Raw genomic sequence first — 19,332 nt, 5'->3', positions numbered from 1 at the left:
GTGTGGAGGCTCTGCTCTGCCCAGGTGTCTATGCCAGGGCCGAGGGCCACACAAGAGCACAGCCCCGCAGGACAGCGCCAGCTCCCAAGGTGTGGGTAGGTGGCTAGGACTGGAGGTGGGTGATTTGAGGAAGCCACTGCCCTTTGAAGTCTCCAGGGTGTTCCGGTCAGTGCTCTGAAGGAAACAAGGCTGGGGCCAAAATAACAAGGGGAGGAAGAGGCAGCAGAGCCAAGTCCTCAAGGCTGCCTGGCACACCCTTCCTGGTCACGGCTTCCCAGGGCTCGGGCGGTGGCCGGGAGGCAGGGCAGCCACCATGCCCCTCAGAGCCAAGCAGCCTCCCAAGGCCACAGCAGGGCGCCAGCTGGAAAGCAAGGGCCAGGCACTTGGGGTCCTAGCCCTGCGCAGAGGGCCTCAGACCCAGGGCTGTGAGGAATTTGAAGGCGACCCCAGAGGGAAGCAGTGGCTGAGGCAGGGCCTCAGGCACCATGCTGCCCCCAGAGGGCGGGCCCCTGAGTGAGGACAGAGCCTGAGCCACAGGGCCCGCTCTTGTCTGTCCCACCACCTGGAGCAGATGCCTCAGGAGCTCAAAACTAGAGAAGGGCTAGCCAGGTGTGCCACCCCTGCCCCCAGCCGTGCGCAGTCTCCTCTCTCAGGTGTGGCCACTTCACCTGAGGCTGAGCCAGTGAGCGCCGGGACACGGCTCACCTGGCTTTGGTTGAGTAACTGAAGGAAGTGCTTCCACCTTCCTTCAGTCCTGGGTTTCTCAGCCCACTGGAATCCCCAGGCAGCTGTGGGTTCCAACGTGATTGCAAGTATGACAACACCTGAGTGGAAGAAGGGTCACGTCCCACATTTGCATCTGCTCAGAGCTCCTCTGCCTGACTTGGGGACATGGGATGACAGTCCTTTCAGGGGCTCCCTCCTCTGCCCATGGAATTCAAAGGAACCTCTTAGCTTCTGTGGGGCCAGAAAATGGGAGTGGCTGGGACCCTGGAAAGGGCATGGGCCCAGGTCATCAGTAGTTCCAGAATCAGTTGCCGTGGCCACGCCCACCCAGTCTCGGGGTGCTGCCCGCCTCCATGGGGCCACACGAGTTTCCTCCACTCCAAGCTCTGGCCTCATGCTCTCCGCTGCACTTCCCTGGAGGCTCAGAGGTCACTAAGGTTCTGGTGGGCTGTTAATCACAGGATCCCCTGCCCCCACCCTGTGGCTGAGTGGGTGACGCAGCTGATCCAGCCATGGTGTGCATCCTCCTGCCCACAGTAGTTGAACTAGGGGACAGTACCCCAGTGGAGCAAATCAGGATCCAATATGAGATTTGTCTTGGGGGTGTCAGTCATCCCAAGAGCTATGAAAACTACCCAAACTGTTTGGGATGCACACCAGAAAAGGAAGCCACTCCAGAGGCAAGTAGAGTGAGAGGTGGAGAGAGGCAGGACCCTGACAACTTCCTGGGATCACCCGGATCCAGCTGCACCTGAAGCTAAACCTCTTGGACTTCCAAGGTATGTGGGCCCACAGTTTGTTGCTTATTTGAGTTGATTTGTCTGTCACAATTGAGGGAGTTGTGAAATCCTCTTTCAACTCCCTTGGAGCATTTGGGACAGCTCAGACCTCTGCACACACAGCACTGGTTACTGTTTTTGTGCCTGGCGGAGAGTCACACATTCTCTTGGACCTTTGACCCCTCCGTCTCATAGCCCCCTACCTCCAGCTACTAAGCAGGGTGCTTCCCTGACCCCACTCCCAACCTGCAAAGGAGAGTTTCCTGGTTTTCTGACCCTCTCAGAACACCTTAAGCCAGGCTAGGCAGGGAAGAAGGCTTCCTCAGCTGGACCACCCAGGCGAGGCCCCCAGGAGGAGTGTTTTATACGTCTGCAGAGCCGTGTGAGCTAAATGAAAGACAAGCCGCAGAACAACCTGGATACTCCTGTCCTTTTCAAGGGTGGTGGGGAAGCCGAGCTCACTGAAGAGCAGGTTGAGAGGTTCCTACCTGAACCCTCTTCCACCCCTGAGCCAGCCCTTGATACTCTCTTTAAAAATCATTTTGTGGACAGCGCCTCCTGAGAGGGCTGAGTAGGTGGGCGTTGTGGCCCAAAGACTGGAGCACTCGCTCTCTGAGGCCAGTCATGGGTAAGCAGGCCGCCCACACCCGGACCGCCCCTCTCACTGGGATCCCAGTCAGCACGCGGGCTTGGGCATCCAGAGAGGGAAAGCTGGCAGAGCCAGAGCAGAGCCCGGGTCTGGGATCCTCCCCCAGTATAGAGAGGACAGGAAAGGAGACCCGAGGGGAGGGAAGAGGCGGGGATCCTCCAGGGGGTCAGGGAGCTCAGGGCAAGGGAGATGAAGCCAGCAGTGGTGCTGGGAGCCTGCGGCCAGCCACCCCCTCTCACCGAGGTCTCAGCACAGAGCAAGGGTGGGCTTCACCTTTCTTGAGTGTCCCCAGGCCTGAGTGTGGACCCTCCAGTGCCAGTCGTTCTTTCAAGCAGGTCACATTTCTTCACTTTGCTGAATGAAGAGCCACCATTCCCTTTCCCCCACCCCCAAGCTCTAGTCAGCCAAACTCAGCTATGGCTGACCACCCCTCGACCTCCCTGAATGTGCTGGAACCCCAGGGATACTGGGCAACGTGGAAGGCAGTCTGGTCCCAGTCCTCTGGAGTGGCCATCAGAGCTGGTGCTAAAGCAAACTGGAGGGGCTTGAGTGGGGCTGTTGAGGGCCAGGAAATCGGGGAACTGGAGGAATTGGGGCCTGAGGACGTGGGAGGTTGGGGCTAGGTACCAGGATAACTAGACATGGGGCTTGGGGTCTGGGGAGATGGTCAGGAACTGAGTGGTATAAGATTCTTAGGGGGTCTGGGAATCCTAGGAATTGGAAACCAAGGGCACATAGGAGATGGGACCTGGGATGTAAAAAAAAATCTAAGACTTCGAATAAGCAGAGCAGATTCCTGGTATCTCTGGGGAAAGCTGTGCCCTGTTTAGGGCACGCCTCTCCCAGGTCTCCAGTTCATGAGATCAGTGCATGTCTTTGTCTTTGAGATATTTTACAACTTTGTAGACAACTAATAGCAATGTAAATAATTATTTTCCATAGACTTGAAAATAAATTAACGGTCAATAGATTTCCCTCCTCCAGTCATGGAAAAAGCTGGCTTTGCATCCATTTGTAAGTTAACTTCAGCATTCCTTTATTCTGCATAGATTTGTGTTTCTTTGACTTCTCCTTCAAGGCAGTTATAACATTTCCTGAATCTCTCATTACTTAATGACTCGAGTAAAATCTTCAACATGTGTTCAATATGCATCTGTATAAGAATTACGATTCTCCCTTTTTCTGAAAGTTACCGTGTAATAGTTCTGGAGGTCTTCCACCAAGATGCCCAGTGCCTCACCTGATGGAGATGGGTGAACTAGGTTTCCTGAGTAGGCACCTCATAGCTATGCTAAGCCCAGGCACATCTTTTCTGGGCTCCTCGGGGGCAGTCTGAGTGCCAATGATACTGTGATTTTCTAATTGTCATTATTATAATTCTAATTTTCTTCTCAAATGACTTTGTGTATTTCTGTTTGTTTTGGTTTCTTTGTGGCCAGAAGTTACTCCCTGTCACTGACAGCAGTGGAGCAATGTTGGGCATTGGTTTCAAAGTCTGACCATTTGGTGAGCTCTGTAATGGACCAGTGGTTTACAGACATCTAGTATCTATCGGATGGGAAACAGTGGACAATCTGGGTAGTTACCTTAGTTTTGTCTGTTTGTTTGGTTGGGTTTTTTTGTCCATTTCACTGTTGTCCTTAAAGAGGTTGATAACAGATTTGAACTGGCAGGAGAAAGAATCAACAAACTTGAAGATAGGTCAGTTGAGATTATCCAGTCTGAGAAAGAGAAAGAAAAAAGAAGAAAAATGAACAGAACCTCAGAGACCTGTGGAACACCATCAAGCACACCAAACATACCTGTAATGGGAGTCCCAGAGGAGAAGAGAGGAAGTAGCCAAAAGAATATTTACAGAAATAATGTCTGAAATCTTCCCAAATTTGATGAAAATGTTAATACACACATCTAAGAAACTTAATTCACTCCAAGTGGGATAAACAAAGATCTCCACACCTAGAGACATAATAATCAAGCTGCGAAAAGCCAGAGACAGAGAATCTTAGGAACAGTGGAAGAAGGGGCCCATCATGTGCGTGTGGTCCTCAGTAAGACTAACAGCTCATCTTCATCAGAGACCAGGGAGGCCAGAGGTGTAATATAACACGTTCAAAGTGCTGAAGGAAAACAACTGTTGATCAAGAATTCTACATTCAGGATTCTGTGTTTTATAACCATCAAATATGAAGAGAAATTAAGACATTCCCAGATAAATAAAGACTGAGAGATAGTTGTCACTAGCAGGCCTTCCTGGTGGGAAATGTTAGAGGTAATCCTTCAGACTGAAATAAAAGAACATTAGACGGTAATTCAAATCCACATGAAGAAATACAGAGTCCTGGTAGAGGTAACCGCATAGGTAAGTACAAAATTCAGTAGTAATGCATTTTTTTCTTGCAACTCTCTTTCCATCTGATATAAAATATAACTGCATAAAGCAATAATCATAAAACCATATTGATGGATTTATAACACAGAAACATACTAGCAAAAAAGAATTTGTATAATACTAGCAAAAAAGAATAAGTGAAGTGGAAATATATAAGATTGAATACATAAGAGCAGAGTTTTTGTATGATTGAAATTAGGTTCATATTAATACGAACAAGATTGTTAGAAATTAAGATGTTAAATTTAATCCCCAGGGGGAAATCAGTAAGAAAATAAGTCAGAATATTTGGTAAAAGAATGACAAGAAAATTAAAATGGTTCACTAGAAACGATCTATTTTGCACAAAATGAGGCAGTAATGGAAGAATAAATGTATAAGACATAAGACACATAGAAGACAAATAGCAAAATGGCAGATGTAAATCTTATATAGTCAATCATTACACTAAATGTAAATGAGTTAAACACTCCAATCAAAAGGCAGAGATTGGGAGAATGGATTAAAAAAAAAACCAACCTGGATCTAACTTTTTGCTGTCTATAAGAGACATTTTAGAATCAAAGATATAATTAGGTTAAAAGTTAAGGGATGGAAAAAGATATTCTTTGAAAATAGTAACCAAAAGAGAGCTGGAATAACTGTACTAATATCAGACAAAATAGACTTTAAGGCAAAAATTGTTACTAGAGACAAAGAAAGACATTTTACAATAATTAAAGGGTCAATCCATCAAAGTAAACAGTTATCTATGCAATTAACAACACAGTCCTAAAATACATGCAGCAAAAATGGACAGAATTGAAGTAGGTAATTCAGGAATAATATTTGTAGACTTTAATACCCTGTTCACAATAGTGGACAATACAAGTAGGCAGGAAAATCAATAAGAAATTGAATATTTAAACAACAATCCAACCAGATCTAACAAGACAGTTATAGAACACTCCATCCAACAAGGGCATAACACATATTGCTCTTAGGTGCAAATGGAACGTTCTCCAGGACAGACAATATGTTAGGCCATAAAACAAGTCTCAATAGATTTAGAAAGATTAAAGTCATTCAAAGCGTGTTCTCTGACCACAAATTAGAATTAACAACAACAAAAAAAAATTAGAAATCAGTAACAGAAGAAAAGATGGGAAATCCACACATATGTGGAAATTAAACCTCACATTCCCGTGTAACCAATGGCCAAAGAAGACATCTCAAGGGAAATGAGAAGCTACTTTGAGATGAATAAAAATGTATATACTACATACCAAAACTTATAGAATGCCACAAAAGTAGTGTTTAGAGGGAAATTTGTAGCAGTAAACTCATATTTAAGAAGAAAAAAAGATCTCGACTCAATAACCTTAACTTCTACCTTAAGAAATCTGAAAAAGAAGAGCAAACTCAACCCAAAATAAGCAGAAGGGAGGACATATTAAAGATTAGAGCAGAAATAAATGAAACAGAGAATAGAAAATCAGTAAGGGAAATCAACAGTTGATTTAAAACTTGACAAACCTTTAGCTAGACTGTCCAAGACAAAAAGCGGGTTCAGGTTACTAAAATCAGGAGTGAAAGAGAGGACATGACTACTGACCTTACCAAAATTGAAAGGGTCACAAGGGAATATTATGAACAGCTGTGTGCCACGAAATTAGATAATTTAGATGAAATGGACAAATTCTAATAAAGACACTAACTACTGGAACTGATTCAGGAAGAAATAGGAAATCTAAATAGACCGATAACAAGTGAAGAAACTGAGTCAGTAGTTTTCAAACTTCCGCAAAGAAAAGCCCAGGCCCAGATGACTCATGGGTGAATTCTACCGAACTGTTAAAGAAGGGTTAACAGCAACGCTTCACAGTCTTCCAGAAGACAGCAGAGGAGGGAACACTTCCCAGTTCCTTCGATGAGCTCATGTTACCCTCTTACAAAAACCGGACAAACATCACAAGCAATGAAAAGTACAGGGAAATATCGCTTATGAACATAGACACAAAACCCTCCACAAAACACTAGTAAGGTGAATGAAGCTGGATCTGAACAAGTGGGCTTTATCCCAGGAGTGAAAAGTTGGTTTACGATACGAAAATCAATCAATGTAGTACACCATACTGATACAATAGAGGACAAAGCCATGTGCTGTCCTCAGACTCAGTGAAAGCATTTAACAAAATCTAATGCCCTTTCATGTTTGTTTGTTTGTTTTTAAAGAAACCTCAAACTAAGGTTAGAAGAAAAATTCCTCAATCTGATGAAGGTCTTCCTTGAGAAACCCACAACTACTGTCACACTCAGTGGGGGAGGACCGACAGGTTTCCTCCTTGGATGAGGAACAAGATGAAGATGCCTGCTGTCTGTTTCTACCCAACATTGCACTGCAGGACCTGGCCAGGGTTAATTAGGCGAGAAAGAGAAATAAGACACATCCAGATCAGAAAAGAAAAAGTAAAAGTATCTCTATTCTCAGATGACACGATCCTATGTATAGAAAATCATAAGGAATCCACAAAAAACTATTAGAACTAAAAAAACAAATTGAACAATTTGCAGAATACAAGGTCAACATACAAGGTCAACATATAGAAATCAGTTGTATCTCTATACAGTAGCAACGGACAGTCTGAAAATGAAATGAAGGAAAAATTTTCATTTATAAAAGCATCAAAAGAATAAAATACTTAGAAATGAATCTAAAAAAAGAAATTCAAGACTTATACGCTGAAAACTACAAAGCATTGTTAAAAAAATTAAATATGGAAATGAATATTCATGAACCAGAAGACTTAATATTGTGAATACAGCAATACTCTGCAAATGGATCTACAGACTCAAGGAATCTCTATCGAAATTCTAGCTGACTTTTTTTTGCAAAAGTTAACAAACAAACTCATAGCAGGAGAGATCAGATTTGTGGTTGCCAGAGGTGAGGGGTGGGGGAATTGGATGAAGACAGTCAAAAGGTACAAACCTCCAGTTACAAGATAAAGCAGGAGGGATGTAATGCACAGGATGATGGATATAATTAACACTGTTGTGTGTTATAGATGACAGTTGTTAAGAAAGTGAGTCCTAAGAGTTCTCAACACAAGGAAAAGGTTTTATCTTTTCCTTTTGTCTTGTATCTATATGAGATGATGGATGTTTGTTAAACTTACTGGGATACTAATTCCATGAGGTATGTAAATCAAATCATTATGCTGCACACCTTAAACTTTTATAATGTGCACATCAATTATATCTCAGTAAAACTGGAAGAAAAAAGAAAAGCATTTTCTTTCAAAAGCATTTATATGTATATACGTGTATAATAACATAAAATATATGTAGTCATATATTTCATGTAATATATATAGATGCAATAACATTAAAAACATAGAAAAAAGGAAAAAAACAATAAACTTAGAGGAATCACTCATACTTCCCAAATGCAAACCTTAGGACAAAGCCACACTAAGTCAGCCTAGGTGGTACTGGTATGGACACATAGATCCATAGAACAGATTTGAGAGTTCAGAGTGAAACTCTTGCATTTGTTGTTAACTGATCTTTGACAAAGTGCGAAGACAGCTCAATATGAAAGAACAATCTTTTATACAACTGGACGCCCACAACTCGAAAGACTGAAGTTGGACCCCAACATCACACCATATGCAAAAATTAACTCAAAGTAGATCATAGACTAAATTTAAGAGTTAAAACTATGAAATTCTTTGAAGAAAACATAGGATTAAATCTTAATCTAAGAGCATAAGCAACAAAAAGAAAATTAGATAAACTGGACTTCGTCAAAGTTAAAGTCTTTCGTGCTTCAAAGGACGTTATCGGGAAAGTGGAAGGAAAATCCACGGAGTGAGAGAAAAGTTTGCAAATCACCCATCTGATCAGGGGCTTGTATGCAGAATATATGAAGCGCTCTCACAGCTTCACAATAGACAGGCAAATCACCCAACTAAAAGTGAGCAAAATATTGCAAAGACATTTCTCCTAAGAAGGTACACAAATGGTGAACAAGCACAAAAAACGATGCTCAGCATCACTAGTTGGAAAATCATTTGGCGGTTCCTCAAAATGTCTAACATAGGGATTCCATGTGACTCAGCAGTGCCGCTCCTAGGTGCAGCTCCCTGGCTTTTAGCACCCTAGCAGAGCTGTGCAGCCATCGCGGTTGGCTAACCTTAGAACTCATCGCCCCCGGAGGAACCCTGCTGCCTTTAGCTGTCGCAGTCCTGGAGCCCCATCCGCAGTGTCCCTGCCCAGCCCCTGGCAGCCACGAGTCTGCTTGCTGTCTCTGGGTTTGCCTCTTCTGAACGTTCTGGAGAAATGGAATCACTACGTGGCCTTTGGTGACTAGTTTCTTTCACTTCGCCAAATGTTGAAGGTCCCTGCCCATTGTGGCCTGTGTGAGTACGTTGTTCCTTTTTGTTGCTGAATCGTATTTGATTGTGTGGATGGACCGTGTTTATTGATCCGTTTACTGACTGGTGGGCACTGGGGATGTTTCTGTTGCTGGACTGCCAGGCGTGTGCACATCCAGGGTCCTCGGGGCACAGTTCCATTTCACCCAGCCATGGAACTGCTCCATCATCGGTAACTCTATATTTGACATTTTTAGGAACTGCCAGACCATTTTCCAAAGTGGTTGTATCATTTCACAGTCCTGTCATCCACAAACAAGGGATCCAATTTCTCACAGGATATCTTTTTTCTTTTTTTTATTGAAGTACAGTCGGTTACAATGTGTCGATTTCTGGTGTGCAGCACACTGTCCCAGGCATGCATATACATACATATATTCATTTTCATATTCCTTTTTATTAAAGGTCATTACAAGATACTGAATATACTTCCCTGTGCTCTGCAGAAGAAATTTGTCTTTTATCTATTTATATACAGTAGTTAACATTTGCAAATCTCAAACTCCCAAATTTATTCCCTCCCACCCACTTGCCCCTAGTAAGATTGTTTACTATGTCTGTGAGATTTTTGGAGCTTTGTTCCTTCTTCACCTTATGGAAAAGGCAGTGGTGGGAGGAATCAGGTTTGCTGAACGCGCCCTTATGATAAAGAGTTGTCTGGTCAGCAGCTCCCCTAGGTCAAGTCTGCACAGGTAAAATGGTGTTAATATAAACATTTTAGAAATCGCAAGCTCCACAGGGAGTCCTTTATTTCACCTGAGGCTCACTGTCAGCCTCGGGTGGGAGACAGCCTTCGACAGGGGATGAGGACAGCCCCAGAGTCCCCGAGAAAAGCTTGGGACCAGGGCCTTCAAACTACTGACCCTTCAGAGGATGGACACTCAGACAACCTTTGGCTTCCTTTGTCGGTGTTCGCATTTCTGGCCTCTGGTGGAGTAGAAGTTGGTTCCTTGGGCTGTTCACCCCAAACCCAGCAGACTAGGAGTTATAACAGGACAGTGTGAGCAGTGATGGAAAGGCCACCATGGTCAGTTGCCTGAATACTGTTGGTGTTGTTTCAATGTCCTGTTTCCTGGTATTGAAAAACACACATTCAACCGAGGAAACTTTGAAGGTCTAATTGGCATCATTGCTCAGTTCGTGACTTGGGTGGCATCCCATCCAGCCGGTGGAGGGCAGCTCCGAAGGGCTCCGGGAAGGGAAAGGTTTTTAAAGGCAAGACAAAAAATTCATATACAAACAACAAAAAAATGATTTCAGGCTTAGGTAACCTCCCTTTGGGGACCCGAAGTTCTGTGTGGAATACGACCTCCTCTCCTTTGGGGGTGGAGAGGGCCTCTGTGGCAGGGAACCTCCCTGGAGCTGGTCAGACATTCCTGACTGACAGAGGGGAGGTGAGGCTGGGTCTGAGCCCTGGTCTGGTGTCCTGGCTGAGCATAAGTCACTCCCTTTTGGGGCTGTGTCTTTTTTTTTTCCCTTTAAATCAACAGAATTTTTATTTTTAATAGAATCTCTACTTTTTAGAGAAATTTCAGGTTTACAGAAAAGGTGAGCAGAAAGTACAGAGTTCCCATACACCCAGTGATACCCCCACAATTTTCCCCCCTATTATTAACATCTTGCCATTAATTAGTGTGGTGCATTTGTTGTAACTGATGAGCCAATATTGACACTTTTTTTATTAGCTAACAATCATAGTTTGCATTAGGATTCATTCTTTGTTTGTACTTTCTGAGTTTTGACAAGTGTATACTGTCATGTATCCACTGCTGCTTTATCGTACTGCCCTAAAAGTCTCCTGTGATCCATTTATTCATCCCTCCCTTCCTCCTGCTAAGCCCTGGTAACCACTGACTTTTTTTTTTTTTTTGAGGGTTAGGCAAATTTTTTTATTGAGTTATAGTCGTTTTACAATGTTGTATCAAATTCCAGTGTAGAGCACAATTTTTCAGTTATACATGAACATACATCCAGTCATTGTCACATTCTCTTTCGCTGTGAGCCACAAGATCCTGTATATGTTTCCCTGTGCTACACAGTACAATCTTGTTTATCTATTCTTCATTTTGAAATCCCAGTCTGTCCCTTCCCACCCCCTGTCCCCCTGGCAACCACACGTTTGTATTCTATGTCTATGAGTCTGTTTCTGTTTTGTATTTATTTTATTTTCTTTTTTTTAGATTCCGCATATGAGTAATCTCATACGGTATTTTTCTTTCTCTGTCTGGCTTACTTCACTTAGAATGACATTCTCCAGGGACATCCATGTTGCTGCAAATGGCGTTATGTTGTCGGTTTTTATGGCTGAGTAGTATTCCATTGTATAAATATACCATATCTTCTTTATCCAGTCATCCGTTGATGGACATTTAGGCGGTCTCCATGTCTTGGCTATTGTAAATAGTGCTGCTGTGAACATTGGGGTGCAGGTGTCATCCTGAAGTAGGGTTCCTTCTGGATATATGCCCAGGAGTGGGATTCCTGGGTCATATGGTAAGTCTATTCCTAGTCTTTTGAGGAATCTCCATATTGTTCTGCACAGTGGCTGCACCAAGCTGCATTCCCATCAGCAGTGTAGGAGCGTTCCCTTTTCTCCGGGGCTGTGTCTTTTTAACACTGGTATGTAGGGAAGTCCTTTCTCTCCCCTCAAGCTGTCTGTAACCTAAAGCAATTTAGGAGACACTTTCTGTAAACTGAAATGTAGCCTTTTTAAATGACATTTGACTCTCACCAGTTCAGCACCCCGACTTCGACACTGAGGTTCTGAGGTTACTCTTCATGGCAACATAGATATTTGCACGTCAGTAAGAGTCTCTCCTCCTTTTTAGCAGGACAGGATTAAAAAGTTGGTTCTGCACCCCAGCTCTGCAGACAGCCGTGCTGAGAGGGTGGTTCACTGATCAGGCCTGAGTCGCTGCTTTTGTAGAACTTGAGTTGACTTTGTGGAATCAGTGCCTACAACGCCCTCCCAGGGTTTCAGATCCCAGGCCTTTCATGCGATCAGAAAGGCCACTTCCTGGCAGGCTGGGGTACATAGAAATTCACCAAATTATAAGTGCTGTGTTTCTCGCCCGGGATAACAAGTAACAGAGGCTTTTGGAAGTCCAGTCTGAGGCAGGGAGGGATAAATGAGGAGTTTGGGGTTAACATATACACACTAGTATCTATCAAATAGATAAACAACAAGGACCTACTGTATAGCACAGGGAACTATATTCTGTATCTTATAATAACCTGTAATGGAAAAGAAACTGAAAATATATATATATACATAAACACACACATATATAAATGAATCACTTTGCTGTACACCTGAAACTAACACAACATTGTAAACCAACGATACTTCAATTTAAAAAATCTTTTTAAAAAGTCCAATCTGAGATTTCTTATGAAAACTTCCAGCAAAGCAAACCCAGAGTTGCCTGTGTGACGTTATTAGCCTTGCTGTGCCCAGGGGAGTAACTGGGCCACACCTGCTGCACTCAGCCTCACTTGTGGCTGATTGAGATGGGGGCGGGGGGGGGGGGAGACGGTGATGAAAAAGTTCAGGTTTGGAATAAACAAAGTATATTGCTGGTGTTTCTCTTGGAAAACCACATATTGTTTAGAGCATGCTCATCTGGGTTCTCTGATTCTGGTTTTATCAGGTCCCTGCCTTTCATGCTCTTTGAGCTATATCACTGCTCTGCAAATGCCAGTGATCAGGCTGGAGAGCATAGCTCAGTGGTAAAGTGAGTGCTTAGCATGCATGAGGTCATCTGTTCAATCCCCAGTACCTCCACTAAAATGAGTAAATAAACCTAATTCCCCCCCCCCCAAGTTAAGTTGCAGATGAGCAACAGCAATGCAAGCATCTCTTTTTCATAAACATGCAAATAAATTTGGTTCAGTAGAAGTTTACTTGTTCTTTCCCATGAAAAAAGCCAATCTCCATCTATTTTTTTAATTCATATCAGTGTTCCTTTACACCAAATAAATTTGTGGTTTTTGAACTTCTTTTTTGAATTTGTAGCCCCCTTCCTGGCTCTCTCATTAGTTAATGAGCTAAGTAAACCTTTGACACACTACTAGTTTTCTAGGGCTCCTGGAAGAAATTGCCACACATTTGGTGTCTTACAACAACAGAAATGTATTCTGTCACAGTGCCAGAAGTCAGAGTCTGTAGTCAAGATGCTGGCAAGGTTGATGCCTTCTGAGGGCTGTCGGGAGGATCTGCTCCAGGCCTCTCTTGGCTCCCGGTGGTGCCGGCCATCCTCAGGGTCCCTTGGCTTGTGGCTGCATCGCTCCAGTCTCTGCCTCTGTCTCCACATGGACTTTTTCTCAGTGTCTCAAATCTCCTCCCTTCTCATATAAGGACATTAGTCATTTAGTCATTGGATTTAGGGCCCATCCTCATCCAGTACTATCTCATCTAGGAAGCCTTAACTTAATGACATCTGTAACAACCCTATTTCCAAGTAAAGTCACATGGCAGATTACAGAGGTTAGAACTTGGACCAACCTTTGAGGGGGGGCATTGCTCATGTCATGGCTGTGTGTCATGCTCCCTAATCCACACCTGCACTCTTTTTCTTTAACAGCAATTTGAAGATTCAAGGGTCTGGGCACACCAGGTGCAGGAAGATTGGGGAGATGTGCTTGGGGGTGGGGGACTGGTGAGGAGGACTGGAGGAGACTGTGTCGGGGGTGTGAGTGGAGCAGGAGTGGTGGTCACTTGGAGGGTTTCCTCAGTGCCCCTGGGGCCCAGCAGGCCCGTCTGAGGGAAGTGATTCCATACAGCACCACCAGGGGTGGGGTACCCCCCATTCAGTCTGGAGGCCTGTGCCCTGCCACGCAGAAGGGGACCCTTCAGCCTTCAGCTCATGGGAGCCAGGCCAGTACCGGGGTCCTTTGATGTGAAAATAGGCCAGAGTTCCTTCCTTTGTTCGTTTAGAGGCTGGGAGACAGCTATACCTTGTCTCCCCGGAGTGGACAGGGAAGCCCTCCTCCCACGGGCATTTCTAGCCTCAGGGCAGTTGGCCTGGCTTCCAGTGGCGTCTGTACCTGGTGCCACGTGCCGCTACCCTGCACCTTTCTTTGTCCCTCCTCAGATGCCCTGGAGGCATTCGTGTCAGCTGCACCTCTGTCTCCCGGAACTGTTTCATGAAACACTATGGGGTTAGGTGGGGAGGCCAGCTGTGTGCAACTTAAGGGCTCCGGATCCCCTCTGTCAGGCCCTGGCCTGGATGCCAGGGACACAGCAGTGAGGACGAGAGGCCACATCCCTGTCCTTCTGGCAAGACAGGTCAGTGAGCACAGCCATCTGTGTTCAGCCAGGACCCACGGAGCCCAGCAGTTGTTACACTGGGGATATGGGAACAAGGTGATTCTGGGTGCTGAGACACGCTGTAGCAGAAGAGGCCTGGGGGGGGTTTGCTGGCAGGAGGCACTGGGCCACCTGGGCCCAGGGGTACCCCCAATGAGCAGGTACCCCGGGCTGACCTGTGTGGGAGGAGGAGCCATGGGGGGGGCACGTGGGAGGGGCGGGGCCATGTGGAAGGGAGGGGCCTACGTGTGCCGAGGGGTCGTGTGGTTGCGGGGAGCCTTGTGGGAGGAGACGGAGCTGGGGGAACCAATCTTCAAGGAGAAACCTTGCGGAGCAGTCAGTGTGAAGGTGGGGTCCTCTCAAGTGTGGAGTAGGGGACACGAGACCCGGGGGCAGAATGGCCAGGCCTCAGGTCAGACCCTTGTCCCGGACACCGAGGGGCATGGGCCGCGCCGAGGTTAGCACGTGGCTGGCGGACCGGCCTTTGAAGAAGTTCTGCTGAGTGGACCAGGGGCTAGGTGGAGCCTCGGAGAGGGTTTCTTGAATGCCAGAGGAGAGAACTGAGCGAGTGGGTGTGACGCTGGCAGGCGTGAGGGGGAAGTAGGCAAGGGGAAGGAGGAGCCGCTTCGGCGGTTGCTGGCGGGGCCTCTGAGGGGGGGGGGGTCGGCGGGCCCTGCCCTGCTCAGGGGCGACAGGCTCCAGGCCAGCGCGGGAGGCAGAGGCTTTCTCTGTGGCGTCGTGCTGAGTGTCTACCTCCCAGGCCGCCCGCCCGGAACACAGCAGGGGCTCATAAGTATCAGTGGCTTAGATCCAAGTGAACATCGGGCTTTGCAGGGAACGAGGAGCTACGTACACTAGCTTGTAGTTATGACCTCATTTTGCAGCGAGGAGAGCGAGGCCTGAGCAGTTAAGAGATTTCACCCTCATCCGTAGCACAGAAGTGTGGGGCCGAAGAGCCGCCCCTCCCCGCCCCCCGGGTCCAGGACTCCAGCTCCCTCTGCACTGCCCTCCTGGTGGGGTCCCGTCTCCCTCCCCGCTTCCGCCCGTGTGCTGAGCTACTGGGGAACAAGTGAGCTGACCTCCCAGAGCCTCAGCTTCCATCAGGGGTGGGAAAAGACCCCAGCAGCGGTGACTGCAGGGACCCACTGCGTGCCTGACCCGGGTCTTGCAGCGGCTCCAGCACCGGCGTCCGCAGCCTCTGCGCAGGGCCGGATCCCAGCTCCAAAGCTAGGCCGCCGGGGACCGCCAGGGGGCGCCGCTCCGCCGCGGACCCGGGCCGCTCGGGGCGTGGCCTGCAGTCCCGCCCGCCGCCGGGGCGGAGCGCGCGTGCGCACTGCCTGCCTCCCGCGGGGCCTGCTGGGCGACGCGATCCTGCGGGAGCCGTGCGGAGCGGCGCGGGGAGCGGAGCGGAGCGGCGCGGCGCGGCGGCCCGAAGATGTGGAGACCTGTGAGCCACCCCACCCTGGCGCGGCACCCCGCCCCGCGGCCCCGTGCCCCCCCGCCCGGGACCCTCTAGCCCCCAGAGACCGTCCCGAGCCCGGAGGGACCCTCGGGGCTCTAGAAAGAGGCCTCCGCATCCCCCGGGGACCCCGCCCTTCAGACTCGCTCTCAAGCCCAGACCCTGCTGGCGAGACGCAGGCACCGCTTAGAGCGCACACGCCCCGGAGCCCCGCCTCTCCTCGGAGGCAGGCTCCGCAAGGGGAGCTTGCCTCTCAGACGCCCCCGCCTTGTCCCCTCGTGGACACCCCTGCCCAGAGAGACCCGCGTTCCCAAGGCGGCTGCGCGCGTGTGTAGTGGCTTCCTGGACTCATGGACCCCCCCCCCCTTACCCCGTCTCCCGCCCCGCGTGTCTACCTGAGACCCTCACGGCTTTGGGCTCTGCCGGAACCCCAGGCTGGGATCCCTCCTCGCCTTTCCTCTTACCTGCTCCCTCGAGAGCCCTCTTCTCTTGGCTCCCACCCCACCCCAGATCGTCCTGAGCCGGCACCTGCCCCCCCGCGCCTGAGGACAGGAGAGAGCTGTGGGGCGCTGTTGGGGGGCGCCGGTCTCTGGTGGGCGACACCTGCCTGGTTCGGAGCCACGCCCTACAGCCCGGTCTCGGGAAGCCCCTCCTTTCTCGGGCCTTCCAGACTCCTGCCTGGCCCCCGGCTGCCCTCCCAACTCAGGCTTCTCTTGATCCTGAAAATGGCAGCTGACTGTCCCGTTCTTTGTCCTCCTCGGGCTCCCATTTTATCGCATCCCCGCAGTTCAGATTGGCACCTTTCAAAGCGGGGGTCGTGGTCGTTGACCTACTCCCTCCCCAAGGACCTAGCCCTTTCCTCACAGGGTTCTTCTGGAGCTGAAGACACTGAGGGAGCTCAGCAGCATTCTCAACTTGGAACTTTCTCTCAAGCTTGTTTTCTAAGCCTGCCCTTGTAGGTGCAGGTGTTAATACAAATGAACTTGCATTGACTTTTGTGGGTTGCAGTGAACAGCTCCGTTACACAGGGGCGTTTTTGGGCTGAGATGATGCAGTGTTGCCAGTCTGAGAGTCAGGCAGAGAAACACGGGGTTGGTCTTTCACAGCTTCTAAAGCTACTTCACGCATTTGGGTCCCTTAGTCCTATGACAGCCCTAGGGAGTGGGCAGGCATGTCTTTGCCCCTAATTAGGAGATGCTCCTGACCAGTATGTGGAGCGGGGCCCAGGAGGCTTGTGGGTCCTGACTGGTGCTGAGTGGGTCACAGACCCTTGGGAAGGCAAAGGACAGGGCATTCCTGGTCACCCCCACCACATCTTCAGAGCCTGGGTTCCCAGTCTCTCACTTCCCTAACCCTGAGAACACGTCTGTTTCCTCTCCTGCTGTGGCGCGTGGGGCTACTGACCTGCCGTCAAACTGCCCAGGCTCTTGTCGCCCTCCCTGTCGTTTCAGGCCTTGTCTTGAGGCTCAGCAGTTGCTTCTTACTGCTGGGGACCAGCTTATCTGCAGTGACCTTTCATCTTCCTTCTAATCTACTGTGTCTAATCTACAACAGACTAGTCAGCTTGTGCCTGAAACGGGTGCACAGGGTCATGGTTCTGTGTTAAAATGCACAGAGTTTGTGAGCTTTGTAATATCTATTTGTGTGTTACCGCTCAAGCTCTTTTTGCTACTTTGTAGGTTGTGAGTTGGGTTCCGAGGAGCACTGTTTCTGCAGACAGACTCTGCACACGCTGGGAGAAAGTGTGTGAGGTCGGGGTAGAGGAGGCATCTCATCTTGTCCAAACTAGGAGGCTTTGGAAGTGAGAGGATGTCGGTACATGAAATGTAAGCCAGGACTGTCCCGGCAAGCCGTGTGTGTGTGACCACCTGGTGAGCAAGCACTGGTATGTGGGAGGGTGTCCTGGAGGCCCAGAGCCCTCTCCGTGTCTGTTTGCTGCCATGCTCTGGTGCCCAGGATCCGAGTGTGGTTTGGGTTATATGTGATGTGGTGGAAGTGACCCTGGACTGGTTCCTAGAGGGTCCGGCAGCAGGCTCCGCCCCACACTTACAGACATATGACGTCTTTGAGCTTCGTGGCCGTCTCCTGTGTGATGGGGATATTTGGGGAAGCACTGGGCATCCCGTACTACAATGAACCAGGTTCTCGTCTGGCCCTTTGGCCCCCCGGAGGGCTCAGGTGTTGTCAGCAGGAGGCCTCTCCTTAGAGTCTGGTGCAGGGCCAGGCTGCCGCAGGGATGCTGCTGTTTCCTGCCTGACCGGCCTTCCGCCGCCGCTCAGCAGCTTCCTCGCTTGGGCCACCACTTACCTCGATTTATCCAGCGTTCGTGCAGTTTCTGCTTTATCTAGGAAAGCACAGTGCTAGCAGAGGTGCAGAGGTGACTGGGGGTGGGACCTGCTTGGTCTGGTGCGGAGAAAGACGAAACTCACTGTCACTCCCCTGTGTGGTAAGCACGTGGGAGGGGATACAAGGCCGGGCTGGGTGCAGGCGGGGACCCTGGTGAACCAGGGCTGGGGAAAGGGCCTCCTGGGCAGAACAGCAGCCTGGAGGGTGGGCCTGGGCCAGGCTCTGCATGGCTGTCCAGGGTCGGCCAGAGCGATGTTTGTCACGGGAGGGTGAGTGAGGGGTCGGTGCTGGGATGATGAGATGCGGCCAGAGCTCCTGCTTGTGGTGGTCCCTAAGAAAACGACAGGAAACTCTCACTGGGGAAAACACCCACTATGGTCGGGGCCGCTACTTTTCTGGCCTTGCCACTGAGCCTTGTACACAGAAGCACTTGGTGCTGCATCGACTGTGCGTTCAGAGGCTGGGGCATAGCCAGGGCCCTGGGCTTTAGTGTAAAATAATTTATATTTAGCATTCTCCTCTGTAAAAGAACTGTATGTTTTACTGTGAAAGTGATGTTTAAGGTTATTTGTCATTTAGATGACTTAATTTTTTCTCAGCAAACCCCTGCTACTAATGACTGGGGGACTGTGTTGCCCCGCTCTGTGGCTGTCAGGACCCCTCTGCACAGGGGCTGTCACTGTAGGCCATTTTGGGATAGGAAGGGTGCCAACCGGGGAAGCTGTTTGACTTGGGCTCCACTCCCAGATCTACCAGAAGTTTCTGTGGCTTACGTGAGGCATCATGTGAATATCTTGCTGCCAGAGATGCCTCCCTTTTTTGGAGCATCTGCTAGGCCCTGAGTGCGGTGCTTAGGTCTGCCGTTTTTCACCTTTCCAGCCCGGCAGGGTGTTCACTGTCACCTCCTGTTCACAGATGGAAGGTGTCAGAAGGGGGAAGTCCCCCCAGCACGCGGTGAGGGTCAGCGAGGCGGGTGGGCTCAGTGGGTCCTGCCCCACTCCATGCACCCCGTCAGCTCAGGGTGCTGTGAGTTAATGCACCATCTGTGCATTCTGTGCCATTCCGCAGGGAGGCACCAGAAAACCTAAGGGCCGCTGACTGGATGCTGCCTGGCTGGGCTGCACAACACTTCCCTTTCGGGCTGTCCTTGCAGTGTGCCCCTCTGACTCTCCCTGTTGGCCTCTGGTCCTTCTCCAGGTGGCAATACTTGGAGGACGAGTGCTCTCCCAGGGTTGCAGTCTTCTGCCACCTCTGAATC

At 48.9% G+C, this 19,332-nt stretch overlaps 1 protein-coding gene and 1 long non-coding RNA gene across 4 annotated transcripts in view; one reads left to right on the top strand and one right to left on the bottom strand.

Moving 5' to 3' along the window:
- Positions 1 to 13,077: 13,077 nt before the first annotated feature.
- LOC116148997 (uncharacterized) lies at positions 13,078 to 15,483 on the bottom strand. Its single transcript, XR_004132644.2, has 2 exons — positions 15,349 to 15,483; positions 13,078 to 13,305 (listed from the first exon to the last, which is right to left on the bottom strand). It is a non-coding gene; the product is annotated as an uncharacterized LOC116148997 (long non-coding RNA).
- A 135-nt stretch (positions 15,484 to 15,618) lies between these two features.
- Positions 15,619 to 19,332, top strand: part of ADCK5 (aarF domain containing kinase 5) — a 14,864-nt gene continuing 11,150 nt past the window's right edge. For 2 of the 3 annotated variants that reach the window (XM_064476706.1, XM_064476705.1), the window contains exon 1: positions 15,619 to 15,716. In XM_064476706.1, coding sequence (XP_064332776.1) covers positions 15,705 to 15,716 — 12 coding nt within the window. In that variant the 5' untranslated portion in view covers positions 15,619 to 15,704. The remainder of the gene's footprint in view (positions 15,717 to 19,332) is intronic. The other variant, XM_031439886.2, reaches the window with a different exon arrangement.

This window comes from Camelus dromedarius, chromosome 20 (genome assembly GCF_036321535.1).
Source record: "Camelus dromedarius isolate mCamDro1 chromosome 20, mCamDro1.pat, whole genome shotgun sequence".
In the NCBI taxonomy this organism is placed as follows: domain Eukaryota; kingdom Metazoa; phylum Chordata; class Mammalia; order Artiodactyla; family Camelidae; genus Camelus; species Camelus dromedarius.
Note: the sequence above shows the minus strand (reverse complement) of the source record. Positions and strands in the feature narration are given on the sequence as shown.